General features: G+C 38.2%; 1 protein-coding gene across 1 annotated transcript in view; it reads left to right on the top strand.

The window, feature by feature from the left end:
* TFEC (transcription factor EC) overlaps positions 1–17,299 on the top strand; it is a gene marked incomplete at its 5' end in the record, with an annotated part of 69,513 nt that overhangs the window by 26,556 nt on the left and 25,658 nt on the right. The window contains 2 exons of the mRNA XM_040596602.1: positions 3,232–3,483; positions 5,749–5,844. Coding sequence (XP_040452536.1) covers positions 3,232–3,483; positions 5,749–5,844 — 348 coding nt within the window. The remainder of the gene's footprint in view (positions 1–3,231; positions 3,484–5,748; positions 5,845–17,299) is intronic.

Below are 17,299 nucleotides of genomic sequence, written 5' to 3'. Positions count from 1 at the left end.
TTTTTTTCCCATTTTTTTTTCTGGAAGGATCTTACCTGGTGTATCTACCACATACACAGGATCAAAGCCTCAAAGCAGCTAAGTGCATGTCAGTCTGGGCTGGTTTACTTGTGGGATTACTTATGTGTGGGAGTGTTAAGTCCTTCTGGTTTTTGCATTTATTTCACTGAACCCCTAGTCTGATATCATTTTTTCCCTAGACTTAATAATGATTATCCAGAGTTTCTATAATTACGCTACCAGTTAAATTTTTCCTGGCTTTTTCTAGTTTTTTTGCTTCCTCAGGCCCTCAGGGCCTTGTACAGTCAAGTTTTGAAAATCTCCAAGGATGAAGATGCCACAACTCCTCTAGGCAACCTGTGCCAGTGCTTAGCCACTCTTTTTACACCTTTTAAAAGAAGCTCAAAATCAAGTCAATGTTTAATGTTTGTAATTATGGTAGTAATCATTTCCAAGAGCTTATGTCATCCAAAATTTTCATAAAACCTAAACTGAAACTTAGTTTAAGACTACTGATACAAGATAAGTCATCCAGCATCCCGGTGGAGAATAAACCCATCATACTTGGCATTTGACATTGGACTGTCATTGTCATGAAATTGTTAAGTTTTGAGTTTCTGCTCCTATTTCATACATGTTGCATGAGCAGTTCAAATGGCCATTTCTAATTTTTGAGTGCTTGACTTGCAGTCTTAGTATTCCTTTAGCACAGCATGGCTTTTTCTCCCCATTTATTTTACACTAACAGTACGATTATAAAAACAGCATTCCAGCTGTGCTTTGTCTTTACATAGCAGTTTGATTTTCTAAAGTCCTTTACTTCTTCTTATCAGCATTGATTTCTAAGACTTATTTAGATATATAGAGATGATCAGGGATTGAAACTCCAGGTACTTTTTGAAAATCAGGGCACAGATCCATTTTTACCCTCAGTGGTTCTGCTTTGCAACGACTGCAGCTGGCACAGTAAAAGGGTGGAGAGGTTTGCAAAACCATAGCAACAGATCTCATCAGCAAGGCTTTAAATTCTTTTCCTGTTTGTGAAAGTTTGGGACAGTACTGACAGGATATAAGCACTTGAAAGCATATCATACAAAATAACCACTCCTGACAAACTTGATTTTTTACTTTGTCAGCAGTTAGCTGTTTGTCTTTTCGCTGATGCTCCCCTTGCCTGGTGGGATGGTCCCATGGTGGTTCACTAGGACATCAGGCTGCATGGAGGTCTCAGTCTGCTGCTAGCAATCTGAAGTCCAGAGAAAGCAAAAAGCAAGCCATTGACTTTTCAGCGGTCTTCTTGTGACAGAACCCACTTCCTTATTAAAATACAATTTTTAAAACAAGGTAGTATAGACTTTGGACACTGCAAATTTCTTACCTTTCTCATTTAATTTGAAGACATGTGATATTCTGGATTTCATGTTTCAGGTAGGTCTGTAGTGGGTGCTTCTGAAACAGCAGCAGAAAACAAGGCTGCACAGCAAGTCCCGGCTCTGGCCATACAACAGGACATATTTTCTTTCCTCCAGCACATTGCATGTTGCCCAAGATCTATGCTCTGGTTAAAGTGGCATGCAAGAGACTTCATGTTTGGATTCTAATTTAAGAAACTGCTTGACTGTCTAACTTTCAATATGAGCTTAAGTATTACTGAAGCTGAAGGAGTAAATAGGTGCATAAGTAGCTGAACGATTTGGGACAGTTTTACATGTATCCTTACATATGACAAATCAGAACTTGAATTAATGGTATGTGATACACTTTCTAAAACTAACACAAAGATCTCTGTTAAGACAAGTAATATCATGATTTAAGTAAATCCCAAATACACATGTAGTTTTTAAAACCTTACATGATGGGATGCATACCTTCCTAACATAAGACAGGGGGAAATCTAAGCAGTGTATTTAAGATTTCACATCAATATATTAATGTAATGTAATGTTATTTAATAACTTTAAAGCTTACATCAAAATAATTAATATTGTATTCATTACTGCGTGGCTTAATCTTTTTTATATGACTAGAAAATTAGTATAAAGAAACATAATTAAAATAATTCTAGACATGCCACTATAACATGATTAAAAATAAAGTAGGACTGCAATATTGTAGAAAAATACAGCTAATTTAAATGCAAACCCCTTTTATGGGCTATTTATCTCTGCTTATGTATGTTAGCGGAATTAAAAAGAAGTTTGTTTAAATGACTGAAATTTCTTTTCAGAGAAAAAAGGGCTGCAAAGCAAGTCTTGCTATTATTTAGCAAATATTAATCACGCTTACACAGAGGCCGCTTGAGAAAAATTTATTACAAGAAATTTGTGACCAGTCATGCCATAGGAAAAGGAGAAAGCCACAGGGCTGAAATGACAGTAAGGTTTGTGTATGCAGTGCTCCTCTGGTAGTTAAATTGCAGGAATGTGACATTGATCTGAAATGGGAGCTGTTTGAAGTAGCAACTGTCAATCAGTGTAATCAAAGGATGGCCCAAAGTCTTACTCAATTAGCCATTTTGGCATGACCGCTCAATCTATAAAGTCCTACCAACTCCAAAAGTGATCTGTCCTCAAGAGGCACTTCAAGAAGACTGCATGGTTTGCAGATAGTGAACAGTAACCCAGGACTATAGCTTGGACTTTATTTCATTTGGGTTTTGGTGGTTTTTTTTGCAAAAGTACAGCAATGCTTCATTTAACTGACTGTACTTACTACAAGGTGAGCCAAATGTGGATTTAGGTAGGAGTGAATGTCTGCTGCTGTTGATATTACTTGAAGTTGGTTGGATTGTTTTTCTTTATACTTTTATTTACTCTTTCAAGTACGAAAAGGTAAATACAATGTGCTACTAATTTTAGAGTACATAATATGCCTGTAGATTTGATTGCTGTGATCGATGATTTCAGCAGAGATCATTCTTAAAAGAGAAGAGAAAAATGTGTAGTGTACTTCTGGTCTTTTCTCAGGATCATGTTTATCTTTTCTAATTCTATTTTTCTTTTATGGTTATTCAGAGGGTTTATTCAGCTGTGTTAGGAGAAAACAGTACACAAATAAGAAATGTGTAAGGGTGCAAAACCGAAAAAAAAAAAAGATTTAAGGTTAATAATAATTCTAACCATGTGTCACTAAAATTGAATCTATTGCTTTGAAGTTTTTTGGAGTGAACCTTTGGGCAAATACTGGTACTGGTAACTTGAAACTTCAGCAATTATTTCCATTCCTTCCCAGGTACAAACACACTTGGAAAATCAGTCTAGATACCACATACAGCAAAGCCAGAGGCACCAGGTGAAGCAGTACCTGACCCTTGATACCAAGCTGTCCAGCCAGACGCTCTCCCTCTCCCACTCCCACACAATCCAGCCTGCAGGAGTGAGCTCCATTTTAAGAAACGGACACATGCCTCCAGTCAGCGATATTGGCACACCAGAAAGCCCTGTTACCAAGCTGCTGGCCCTCGGAGGCGAACACGAAAATGCGGTAGGGCAGGGCTGGTGAAAGGAATGGGGAAACGGGCTTTGCATGCTTCTATAAAAATGTTAGAAGACCCACCTCATATTAGTAGTGGGCAAGAGATGGCTTTCCTTACTTTCATGGGGCCTTTGATGCCAGCACTTACTCCCTGAATCCTTTTAGATTATGTGGGTGATTCCCTTGAATACCTGTGATTAGCTTATTGCATGATCAGGGTTCTAAATTGCTGCCAGTTAGAAAGTACTGTTGTATCATTTTATCTATGCATCATATAGTGCTGTATGTTTTTTGTATGTGTGCATAGCAATGCAAAACTTATTTTTTTTCAGATGAGAGTTATTTTTACCTAACAGTATTATACTAGCTGCATAACAAAGTTAAATACTGATTACCTTAAAGATGTAACTGAATTGCTCATTCATTTTTCAGTTAGCTGATATATTTATATATGGGTTATCTTGGGTAAATTGGCAGAGATATGCTAACTTTAGTGACACCATCGATTTTAATAGAGGTACAGCTATTACACAATGTCAGATTCTCAGACAGCGTGAGATGTAGATCATTATGGCCTTTAATACTTCAACAGATTTCAAAAGAGACTGCTTATTAGGTGAAAGGGGAATTCCTACAGAAATGAGAAATGGAGATGCTGTGTCATATCTTGGGCTTTAACAGAACAGAAGAATCTTACAAATACACTGTGGCCCATTTGAGCGTTATGCAGCTAAGCATGAGGGAACCGAAAAAAGTAAACCCGACACCCGCTAGAGACCTCCTCTGGGGCCCCTCCATTCCTTCTGCATCGGCAACTGACATTTCATACCAGGGTTATGGATGACTGGAGCCACCGGTCTGCAAAGATTATTTCAGATGGCCTTTGTGGAGGGCCTCTGCAGTCACCTCAGTGGTAGCAAGTAAGCGCGCTGCAGCCGTTCTCAGGCACTTTGGGCACCTGACCAGCAGTAACCAGAAAATACCACTCTTTGTCCTGGAAAGAAAGACAGCAGCTTGTAAACCACACTCCTGAACTGTGATTGGTGATGACTAGGAGAAAAAGTTGGCACTGTCCAAAATCCTTGCAGGCATCTTTCCAATGACTTGAATAACCCTGTCCCAGAGCCACGAGGAGATGACTGTCACGGTGTAATTTCCTAGGATGATGCGCCCTGTGGTTCAGTGTAGGCTGTAGTAATATTAGTAAATAATATAGACCCGACACACAGGTTGGTACAGTGAACTGTAGTCGCTCATATTGTCTAATCGCTGGCATTTCTTGGCATCCTTTTGGCCCTGACAGCACTTTCCTAGATCAGTCTGGGCACAACTCCTGGGACTGCACATGTCTGGTTTTTAGAGAGGGAGAAGAATGCATGGGTGAGCTGTGCTGGGCCACGTGGCCCCGAAGTCTGCATTGAAAGGTCCCTGGCCTGTGTGATCCTTTCTTTGATTGCATAGGACCTTCTAAATTTCCTTCAGCTACAGCTCTTCAGACAGCTCTCAAGAGTGGCTTGAAAAGCCTCAGAGCATGAATCAGCTGTTCCTGCAGACTAGAGTTAAGGGTGACAGGTTCATCATGGGATCTTTCCTAAAGTTATTTTGTGAATGGAATCAGACCAAAATTATCACTGAAAACTCATGCTGTACCTTATCCAAACCTATATAAATCTGGATATCTAAAAAGCATTCAGTGTTTCATCCCAAGTCATTAATTAGCTGTTCCATCTGTTTCAGTAGGTTTTGATTCAGATGAGGGCAAAAGGGGGACCAGAAGGCTGCCTGGAGATGTAACCAGTGTATGCCAAACACAATGCAAACCTCTGCCGGCTGAAACTTGAGAGCAGTAACACCAAATCTCAAGTGACTCACACTCTTGCGGAACCACCGGTTCCTTTCAGCCTTCCTGCACAAACGCAACAGTACGCCACGGATATAACGCATTTGATGAAGGTGACAGATCACAGTTACAACTTAGTAATGCACTCCTGTCACCTCATCTTGGTGTTGCAGTAACGGGTTAAAAAAGGGGAATGGGCTGGTGTCTGGGAGGGAAGAAGAAACTTGCTAAACCACAAAAACTGTTTTCACAAGAAGTGAAAGATGTGAATATTGTGTAAAGGCGCTTGAGTTATTTGATTTTTAAGATATAAACTTCTGAAATTCAGTTTTATCCCTGTAATAAACACACAAGGTTAATTCCTCTGTATTTTCAGAATAACATTGTTTCCATTATTACTTGTAATGATTGGTTTTAAAATATTATTTTATCAGATGGAAGAGGTGATTGAAGACATAATCAACATGGAATCAAGTTTTAATGATGAAGGGATAGGTTGTTCTGAAACTCCTCTACTAATGCAAAGAACTGTAAGTATTTTGTTGAATTTTGTCCTCCTGTTTATAACAATTTCATTGAGTGATTCAAGCACATGCCAGAATTCAGAGGCTAAAGCAGTACTATCAATGAACTGTTCTCCTTTCTCTTCAGTTGCTTGTCCTTTTGCCAAGAAATATTACAGGAAAGGATCCCAGCGTGGTAGGACACAGCTGTTTGAAGTGGTCTGAACAGCATTTGGGGTTCTAGTCCAGCACCAGGTGTGGTGCGTAGCACATTAGAATTACTAATTCCTGGGCAGGACTATGGATGAGAGGAGTCTCTGGACACTAGATGGCTTTTTAAAGTCTTGTTTAAAGATCCTTCTACCTCATCTAAAAAAAGTAAAACTTTCCCCATGTAACAGTTTCTATAGTACAGTAGTTTCTTCAGTAAATGCTAAATCAAGGATGGGTTCTATTTCTTGGCTTTTATAAAGCCAAGTTGCACTTAGCTGAATAATTAATTTCAAGGACAAATGAGTGAAATGTAACTTTTCATATGGAATGTTTTATAAGAACAAACGTAGCAAACCATTAAAATTCTGTAATGACTTTTTGTAAAGAAATCACAGGGGATTAAGTAAGGCTACTTACATTTCCACTTACATTATACATTTGCAGAGGAAGGACGGACCTTTTCTGGACACAACACCACATAGTGCATTGTTATTTGTGAAAATAGCACCTATCAATAACCGTAAAGCAACATACTTTGTAGAAGGGATGTTCTTTGTCCTCTCAACCCTAATTTATCTTGGGAATTGTTTTCCACAGGGTTTTGCCCTCAGGACCTTAAAATGAGTACTGGTAAAGGGAAACTGCACTCTGGTGAGGGCAGAAGGACTTTCACAGGTTTTGACAGTCTACAAAGTTCATTTCAGAATACAAAGTCAGGTGCTTGCTCTTAATCACCCACTGGAGGAGCGACTTTTTCTGACCACAGAACATCACTGGCTACAAAAATACCTTATGAGATAAGATCTCTGTGCCTCTGTGTTGCCCACTCCAGTATCAATGGCAAATGATAGTTCCATGAATACCTGGCATTTGCATGCCAGCTACAGAACTAATACAGTTAGACTGTATTTCAGTACAGAATACAGCAAAGAGATGCTCCCTGGGGAGTGAATTAAAATTTTGGCTCAAATTAACCTGAGGCAGGGGAGGATCCTTTCAGGTGTGGTACTGTGGGATGGTGATGAGAGGCACGAATTCGGGGTTTTGGATTAGAATCATACTCCCTCAACACCTTTTAAAACTGGGTGATGTTAATCTATGCTAATTCCAGCCTCATTAGCCTTTATATTCAGCCATGAAGGACATCTCTCTCTAAAATGTATTGAATACCCAACCCCTGATGAGCATGGAAATATGCAATAACTTTTAGGTCTAACTGGTATCTTACTTGCAAAGATCTGAAGACTCCTGCAATGCCTGTGGGCCAAGCAATCGTACTTAGATTTTCGTTTGTGCTGAGGAAATCACCAGGCTGCTAGGTAAACCAGGGAATAGCCTGTATTTCCAAATCTCTCTGCAATACTATGGCAAAATACAGCCTGCTTTGAACAGGGCACGCGAGCTGCATCAGTGTGGAAGCAATCAAGTGGTGTCTCTGCCTCTTCTGTTTTCTCTTTTGCTAATGTGTACTCCAAAAATACATGAAATTAACAGGCATATGGAGGTGATTTCAGGCATTTAGCTTATGACTTATGCTTTTATGGCATCTTTCAGGTAACATCCTAAATCTGCCTGCATAAGCTATGCAGTGGAGAATGATAGATAGGCAAGTTTTTCTAATAAGTATTTGAGACAATATTTTTTTCATTTCACATTAAATGCAATGGCATTTTCTTTATCTGAGTTAAAATGTATATAGTACAAGAGTGTTGGACTAGGAGACTTGAATGGGAGTGCAAGAACATCTAATTCTCCTGAGAAGAGGTTTGTGCTGTACTTAAAGACTTATATTACCTCTCATGTGCTTCTGCCCAAGGTGCTTGGCTATAGTGCCTGCCATCAACACAGAGTAAGTGAGATCTCAACTGAGACTGAGTTGCTCATGTACCTGGCTGATTGCTCATTTGCTTCCTCTTTACACTTCTCCAGTGCCATGCTTAAGGGTTTTTTAGACAGAATTTCATCTTAGATTTGCAGCTCCTTGGCATTGTTTTGAATTTGCCCAAACCATGCACAGTAATCTCTCTAAAATTCAGAAAAAAATCTGACATTCTAAGTTTTCAGAACGTCATATAAGACTCAGGTGGGTTTTTTTGGCAAAATCTTTTCTTGAACAAGCCAAATTCATGAAGCCATTTTCTTTTGTTTTTCTTTTTTCTCAACACTGGCTGAGATTAGGGACTTTGCAGTGCTACCTGTTGTGTGCTGCAGTGAATTAGTGTTTGCTTTGGTTAGATACACCCATGTACCATTTTAATGGCACATTAAATGAAGACATTGAATTTTGTGCGACCACTCATGAATAATTGCTTAGAGGCTTATTGGCTGACCCTGAATTAATGGATTACAGTCATGTATTAGTAGAGTCAGAGAAATGAAAACAAGAACATTCCTCCATCTCATTAAAATAATTACAGTTTCTGAAGAGTGGATTGTCTGGCTTTTGTTGTGTTTGGACCCAAATTCATAGTTTCATGAAACTCTCTGGTTTTGGGTGGCAACTTAAGAATTTCTCAGAGTAGGGACTTCTCTGGCTGCGTTTCTATTGCTCTTAACAGTACCTTAATGGTAGCAACCTACTTTTTATAGTAATTTTTTAGAAGTTCAGTTAAAGTATAAGACTAGGTCCTCCCTATGTGCAAGAGGTCTTGATTGTTCTGAAAGTATTTGTAAACCCAGCTCCATCTTTGTCCAGAAAAAATAACTGAAATCAAATCATAACTATTCTTATGAACTATCGTTTGATAACAACTGTTTGTTCACCACGGAGGAGGTAAGATGTAATACCCTTGAACATGACACCAATTTAAAGTCATTTTTCCTTGTCATGATAATTTAGTTTTATGAAACTCTTTACTAACAGACAGCAACATATTTATCTATATTGTAAGGAAAGTATTTATTCTTTAAGTATCATATTAGGAACAACAGGTTTCTTCCTGACCTTATAGGAATCTTTAAAAAAATGAAACAAAGAATGTAAGAGTGAGTTTTAGAAGTGAACTAATGTTATGTATGTCAGATATGGTGACAGACATTTGAAAAGCAAACATTTTCCATTTTTACAAGACTTTCTTATTGAAAATCCTCACAATCTATCCAATGTTCTGTAGCGAATTTTAAGTTTATTAACTTTCAAATGTTAAAACCAGGAAATGTAGATGTGCAGGTCTGTTAATGTAAAGCATATATGACATCATCACTAAAAGTTTAGGGTCATTTCTATAAAACTGTGGTCTTTATTAATATCTGAAAAAGGGAAGTTTAAGAAACATGCTGTATTAAGGCAGATGTGGAAAGCATTAGTTCCAGTAAAGAGAGCGAGGGAAAATATGATTTCTGTGCTTTTCAGGGTGTGATTTGACAGCATGTGACCTAGTGAACCTCTACTTGTTACTAAATGTTGTTTTGTTTTGCTAATGCATGTATACAGCCCTAGGACTCACCAGAAAACCCAGTAATTTAGCAAGCACAACAGTGATCTCTATGAAAACATTTGGCATTTTACCAGTACTTTCATTCAGAAATAACTGCTGTAACCCAGATAATCACTGTACAGCTACTGGGATAATGTCCTCTACTTGACATGCGGTACACTAAAACTTGCATCAAAAGCATTAGAAAATTGACTGGTTTGGAATGAGAATAAAATGAGAGGATATTAATGTTCTGCAATGGCATGGGCTTATTTTACACCATTCTGGGTGGGATCAGCCAGAAAATAATTTAATTTTATGAAGATTTCCAAGGACCTTCAGTTATTATTTGTTCCGATGCACAAGAAAAGAGCTTTCAGAAGTATTCTTGAAGAAGCCTGGGGAGAGAGAATCTGTAGCAATTAGATGGCTGGTGTTGAGAGTGAAGGAGTAGTGCAGAGTAGTGCTCGGGGCAGAGCACTAACATAAAACTGGCCTTCAAAAAGTTGCCAGCAGTGGCCCGACCAGTGATATGTTGAATCAGTCGGGCTCACTGTTGCTGGAGTAGCAGGTATTGAATGACTAAACAAAGTGGAGCAGTTCCTTTTGGATTGCTTGGGAGAAGATGGAAAGCTTCTCCCTGGAAAACCTTTTCACTGAGTTTTTACCACGTCCAGTACTAAATAGAGCCAAGAAAAAAATATGTTCATATGTTGATTAATTTGTAATATTTAAGAAATGTTTTCTTTAATTATCCCTTGAATGAGTTGGAAAGCAGGAATGTTTCCTGAAAACAATGACTTCTAACCAATAGAAAGTATAGATTTTATTATTATGGATAGATAAATACACTGTAAGTGTGATCTGAAGAATTATTCTTACTCAGGGAATAGAGTAGCCATGGTAGTCCTAGATAAGGCTGGAGCAAATATCGGTTTAAACAAGTTATTTTTTAAAAAAATCTCCAAAACAGTTCCCGAAATGGTTCTTTCCTTTAAAGGAAAGAAATACTTAAAGATTTAAAGCAGCATTAATTCTTCCAGCAGCTCCAGCTCTAAGTGCATGCTGAAATCATTATGGTGCCATTGGTACTTTGAAGTCCACATCACCTCAGAGATGTAGAGCTGCCACAAGCAATGAATCTGTTGTTGGGAACTTTGTCTATTTTTCCAGCTAACCAAATTTCTTCAGTCCTCCTTTGAATCTGACTTGATGTATATGGTATTTATATGCTGAAAAAAGAAAGAATTAAATCACTAACAGAGAAGAGAACAGAATCACCTGGGCATGCTGAAAGGCAGGGGGTTTGCTAGCTGTTAGATGGCAAGGCTGAGCTGGGGGGTCAGCCAGGCATGGGGAACAGTGGCAGAGTGGGGAGCACAGTGCTGGGTGAAGGTGTTGCCTTGCAATAGGTCACCTCGGGAAGGATCCTGTGGGGCTTCTGTGTCTCCATTTCATGTGCTCAGCTCCCTATTTCACTAAGATTGGGAGCTATGATCTGCTTCCAGTCCACTTTGGAGGCAAGTCAGTTGGAATTACTCCACTTCTGTCACTCTTGCAGGAAAACAGCTTACAGAGAAAATCCTCAGTTGCCCTGTAGCTCACTTGTATTTGTTGAGCTCCTTTGGCATTTGAAAAAAATCTTGTGTTGGATAGGCATGGAGTAGAGGTTAGATCAGGACAGGACAGCATAGATGTTTTCCTTCTTTAATTTTTATGATTCTGTTAACTACAAATGGTATAAAGTTCTGATTAAATCTGTTAACTATGCATCTGATTTTATGGAGACACTTGATAAAAGCACAGTGCATTCTGTCTGTGAAATCTCACTGCTATTACAAGGTCTTTGAGGTCACAGTTTCTCATCATGGCATTAATAATTTGTATTTGTATTAATTATTTGTCAAATACTGATGGTTACTATCTGGATGGATTGCGAAAACTGCTGTCTGTCCCATCCCAGAAATCATACAGAAAGAAGAAATTCAGGTAGGTACCCTCCAAAGTATTTTATTCAATAATGGCTGTGATTATTCAATCATGAAGTAAAACCAGGTTTGCGTTAGAGGTGCACATAGTATTGCTTATCTAGGCAGCCCCCTGCTGCATAATCATGAGTATTTTTCATTTAGCGAATACTGATGTCATTTGGCAACCTTTGTAAGTTTGTAAAATCTGCTAAAGTTCAAAATCATTTTAAAGAAAGGGCCAGAGTAAACATTAACAACCTCATTTGCTTAGGTTGGGTAACTTGAAAAGGCTGCATAACATCAATGAAAATGCTTTGTCAATCACATTCTACACTAGATTAGTCTTAAAGTCCAGGGAAGAATCAAAGTTCACCTAAGTATATAAACTTCTGTCTAGCACTCCCTGGTATCATTTGCAAGTTTAATAAAAAAGAAAAATGAAGGAGAAGGAACGGTCTGCAGCTATTGGGGAAATAATAGGCTCTTCAAAAATAAGACTGGTGAGCAAATATTTTCGTTGTCTTTCTTCAATAGTATAAAGGTGCTAGATAGGAAATTGTGTCTTTCAGTTGCAGACAGCTAACAATGACATGCATAAGCTGAGAACTCCTCAGGCCTGTTTTTTTGCAGCTGGAGGTGTCTTTTGCTATCATTGCCACCGCTGTTTTGAATGTCATACAGATGCCAGAGGAAGGTTTGTTTCCAGTGTTTCATACAATATAGTAGTTTGAGGATGAAATGGGCAGTGTACAGCTCTCTCGTCGGCTCTAAGTACTCCAGATAGATCGAGTATAAGTGTTAGCAATTTGCCACATGCTGTAGAAAAAGTTTTCATAGCATAAAGCATACAATACTTGGGTCAGGAGAAGTGTGGTCCACTTTTGCATAGCTGCAGCACTCCAAAGCTGTGCAAAATGTCTACATAGCTCAGCTCTGTCTAACACTCTTAACAGCACAATGTCTAATAACTCTCTTTTATTTTGGGAGTAGTCCTCTCTGGCTGAAGGGAGCCAGAAGACTCAAGCTTCAAGCAACTGGAGTAAATTTTTTCATAACTATAAAATGGAGGAAAAGTTCTTTTTATTTCCTCTTCTGGAAAGGTAAATAGACATAAATGGAAGTGTTATTTTAAAATCAACAGTTGTTTGTATGTAAGTACTTCTTACAAAAGTCTTCATCTCAGAGCGTAACACTTACACATTACAGAGCGTAACATTGAACAGAGGTAAGAGAAAAGGATAGATAAAACAAGTTTTCAACTCTTCTAATATGCACTCCTCACTAATTTTAAGCTCCTGTGCAGCAGGATCTGCAAGCAAATTCCTGCATTTCGGGCTACCAGGCAGATTCTGTCTTATCCCAAAGCCTTGATTCACACCCCCTGCTGTGTGTCTTGTGGTGTTGTATGCATCCAGCAATGCAAGATCTGAAGTCCTTGGTAGATGATGGATAATAAAGAAGGCTACATTAAGCTCCTTGAGGTCTGTAGCTTATAGGTTATGATTGCTTCTGGGGCTAAATTTTATGAATTACTGTCAATGACATTTACATAGCTTGAATAAGAGACTTGTGAGCTCAGGTGCAACAACAGCGGCCACTTTGTTCTCCAGGCACAGTCGAGTTCCTTACTGCAAGATAAAGCTAACTTGTGGAAAACAACGATTTCTTGAAGGTCATTTTGAGAAATAACCTCCTGAAAGATGCAACTGCTTCTCCTAGCACCTCCTTCTCCATCAGCCATGGCCTTCTATGACCTTTACTATATGTGTACAGTAGTTTATGAAGTAGTTACCTAGTAGTACACTTATTTTTATACTAGAAATAAACACTTGTGAACGTATCTGCAATCAACTGCTACAGAAAGGAATTCCAACCAAAGCAAAACTCTACATGGTGCATGTTAATCCATCTGAACACACTAGATCACAGAAATCAGTAAATCCCTTACTGTAATGTATTCAGATACTTAGGTGATATGCGGAATGTAAGAGGACATAATATAGAGCATAGAATATATATATCTAATATAAATACTCATAATAGAGATCTTAGAATCTGTATTTAAGAGAAAATGCCCCATATTCTAATCCTGCAAAAATAATATCTGGTTTTCACTTGTCCCTTGGCCTCAGTTTTTCACTTTTCTTGTGGTATTGTGCTGACATTTGTGCATTGCTTTTAGAGGAAGGCTTTGAATGATTTGGTATATTCATTTACGTATGGTAGCCAGAGAAATAGAAATCGGATGGAAACAGGCATTAGTTCATTAGCTGGTGTTACTTGTGAAATAATCTTAGTAAAACAGCTAATAGAGCTGTCATTTAATTGCAGTCTGGGTTTCAGAGCCCGGAGGTTAGTTGGGCAGTACTCCTGTAATGTATGAGTTCCAGCTGCAGGTTGGATGATGACAGTATCACAACATCACTTCACTGTTGGTCCGTGTCTGTTATGTTTGTTTTTTAACCAGAAAAGCCAAGAACAGATAAAACCGGCATAAGAGATGATAACTGAAAGAACAGAACTCTCCTGCAAAAGTCTGATTCTCCAGAAAATTCCTTTGCTCGGTCATATTTGATCAGACATTTATCTAGACAATGGACTTCTATGTGTATGATCAGGGCAGGAATGTACTGTAACTGGGAATTTGAACAGAGTTCATTTTTCTCTGATGAATAATGAACTAGCATGATGATCATTATTTGAAGATAAAAAATGAACCAGTTTTCATACATAATATATAATATGTAATATAATATATCTGAACGTTAAGTCCCTGGTTGAGAAGTGTGTAATTATGAACCATGTTAAAGATAAATATAGAAGGAGTACAATTTGTTCAAAGGAAAACAAGTCTGAAAGGGAAGCATTAGCTTTTCTGCTGTTCTCTTCAGATAATAAAAAGAGGAACTGGAACATTTGGGTATTAGTTATTGCTAAAATCCATCTATTTTCAAATATAAGAATTTTGTATTGCATATATGAAAGGACCTAAACCATTTAGCTGTGAATGGCATCTTCCTGTTCTAGACTCTAAAATCAATATAGTACAACCTTTTTGCACAGTTGACAGTGTAAACACATCCTTACTAAGAAAAACTGTATCACAGCTTATGTTGTTCAACTTTTTTTAAGAAAAAGAAAAGGCAGAGGTTGAACACCAGTCTTCTGAGTACAGGACTTGTATTGACCCACAAGATTATGCATCCTGTCTCCAGTACCTTTGAATTAGATGAAATGTCACAATTTACTAAAAGACACAAGAAATACCCATTTTCTGCTTGGCAAAAATTGGAAACACCTGGTATACCAGATATTGCTATTTAGAAAATGCATTTGCAGTGACTGGGTTACTATAAATTTATTGATTATTTCACTATTTGGCCAAATTAAGTGCACATTTTGAAGTTAATCTGTGAACTTCAAAGATGCAAAAAAGGGTTTTTTTAACTGTCATGAATAAACAAGAAAGAAAGCAGAAGGAATTAAGTATGTAGTTTTTATGTCTCAGTAACACAAATACTGAACAAACTTTTACTGTAAAATGAACTGTGAATGCAGTTCAAAATTTAGATTTCCACATTTGGGGTGCAAAAATGGACAGTAGTACAAAAATTCTGTAAAATCGCTGTTTTGATTTTTTAATTAAAATGAATAAGCAAGAACCACTTTGAAATGGATGGGTGCTAATATATTTTTTGTGGCTAAGAAGAAGTAGCCTCATTTTACAAAACTGTTCTTTGAAGTGATGCTATCAATTAGGTTCATGAGAACATGATTTAAGTGGGATATATTTAGGGTGGGAAAGGATAAAGTATTGTACTAATATTTCACATGTGAACACTTCAGCCTAGATACAGTCAGAGCAAGTACTAGCTCTTAGCAGGCACCAAAAGAAATTTTCTTGTGCACATACAGTACTCCACCTTTCAGGTTAGGCAGCTACATGGTTTCTTCGTGTGGCAAGTGACATGTGTTACCTTCCCTGCTACCTGAGTTTGCCAAGTCTGCAGGTGCAGTGTGGGCCATCTGACCATGTGTAACAGGGCCAATGATCCTCAGAACTGTCTGTACTCACAGCTACCCTGGATGTATGCCATATTTCTGTTACTGCAGGAGATATATGGGCATGTAGGCACCTTCAGTGAGTTGCATGTCTGCAGAGATTAACCCTGGAAAAGAGGGCAGCAAAGGAAGTTTTTCCTGCAGCTTGCTTCCCACTTGCCCTCTTTTTCATGGCCTCTTCTGACCTGGGCAGAATGAGGACCTCTGGCAGAGGCTATCTAGTCCTGACCTTCGTATTTCCTGGGGGCATCTTGACCCTTCTGATCACACACTTGGGCTTGTGAATGTGACTGTGAGGAAATAAGACCCCGGGAGAAATGGTAGCTGGAAATAAGCCTCCACTAACAGGACAATCCATCCTGCTGCTTGTTCCCAGGTCCCTCCAGGGACAGCAGGATAGCTGGTGAATTGTTTTGACCTGTCAGGACAGTCCAGGTGCCTTTGGTGAAAAGCTTGTGCTATCCTAGGTATTTTAGGCAGCTAGAACACGTAAGGTGTCTGCTCGTTAAAAATGTACATACCCTCCATCACTTCCATGATTAGCGACACCCTTTTCGATGCATGGAGTGCTGTTTGCTAGTGGAACTAGTCTTTCTAGCTAGGTTATCCAGGGTTTATTTTATTATAGTCTTCTTTTATGAATGCATATTAGTAAAATGCAATACAGATTATACAGAAAGCAACTGAACAGGATTTTTTTCAGGTTAAGGGTCAAGCTAAAGATGGGATGAATATTTTGTTAAAAGAGAAGATATTAATGAAGTGTTCCAAGAATCAGTCCTCAGCCTTAGTTTATGTAATATTTTCATTAGTGGCCTTGGTACAAAAAATACATTTATGCTGATGAAATTTACTGAGGTAGCAAAAGTAGAAAGTATTGCCAATACAAAGGAGGATGAGGATATCACAGAGGAAGAATTATAGGACTGTGGTGACAGAACAGTATAAATGGAAGGAATGTAATAGTACTGAGTGCAAGGTCATTCATTTAAATACTAATAACAGGAATGTCTGCAGTAAGCTGAGAGCTCATTAACTGGAGATGACAGAGAAAGATCTGGTTACATTAGTTGCTCAGAGGATGACTGTAAGCCATCAAAATGATAGGACTGCAAAAATGAGATAAATATGATCTTAGGATCCATCACAAGAGAGATTTCCAAGAGTCACAAGGAAATATCCACTGTGGAATTCACTGGGTGCAAAACTTAGGATGCTGCAGACAAATAAAGGTTTCTACCCTTCAGGAAAACTAACTCAAAGTAGGAAAGGCAGTGAGAACCCTGTTCGGACATATCATAGTATGAAAAGTCCGGCTAAAGAAGCATGGCCTGTTCAACTTAGCAGACCAAAGCCTTAAGGAGCTATGGTCAGTCACAATAATCCCATGGGAAAGTTAAAACAATGAACTAAATAAGTTAAAGGGATACAAAACCAAGATAAAATTTGTCTAAGAATAGAAATAGAAAGAAAGCTTTTCAGCAATGATTTGTGATTATTCAATTTTTGGAACATATTCCAAATTAAACTATTGGAGATGTGAAACTTAATTGATTTTGGACAGAACATTATTGGTTTATGAAATGGATTATGTGATGATATGTTAAAGGAACCCAATATCCAGGAAATGCCTCTAGTCCACACTGGCGTTACTGCATTCAGCAGAATTTTTAATTTAAGGAAAGTCTAGCTGACTTCAGAAGAGGTTGGGCTGTTTTGTTGTTTTTTTTTAGATGTACAACACTGACAGTGATAGAGCCATGATCCTTATGAACACAAATGTTACTGTAAGACAAACACGTCATGCAAAGTCTAGCCAGA

This window comes from Falco naumanni, chromosome 5, assembly GCF_017639655.2.
Source record: "Falco naumanni isolate bFalNau1 chromosome 5, bFalNau1.pat, whole genome shotgun sequence".
Classification (NCBI taxonomy): domain Eukaryota; kingdom Metazoa; phylum Chordata; class Aves; order Falconiformes; family Falconidae; genus Falco; species Falco naumanni.
This window is presented reverse-complemented; position numbering and strand designations above follow the sequence as displayed.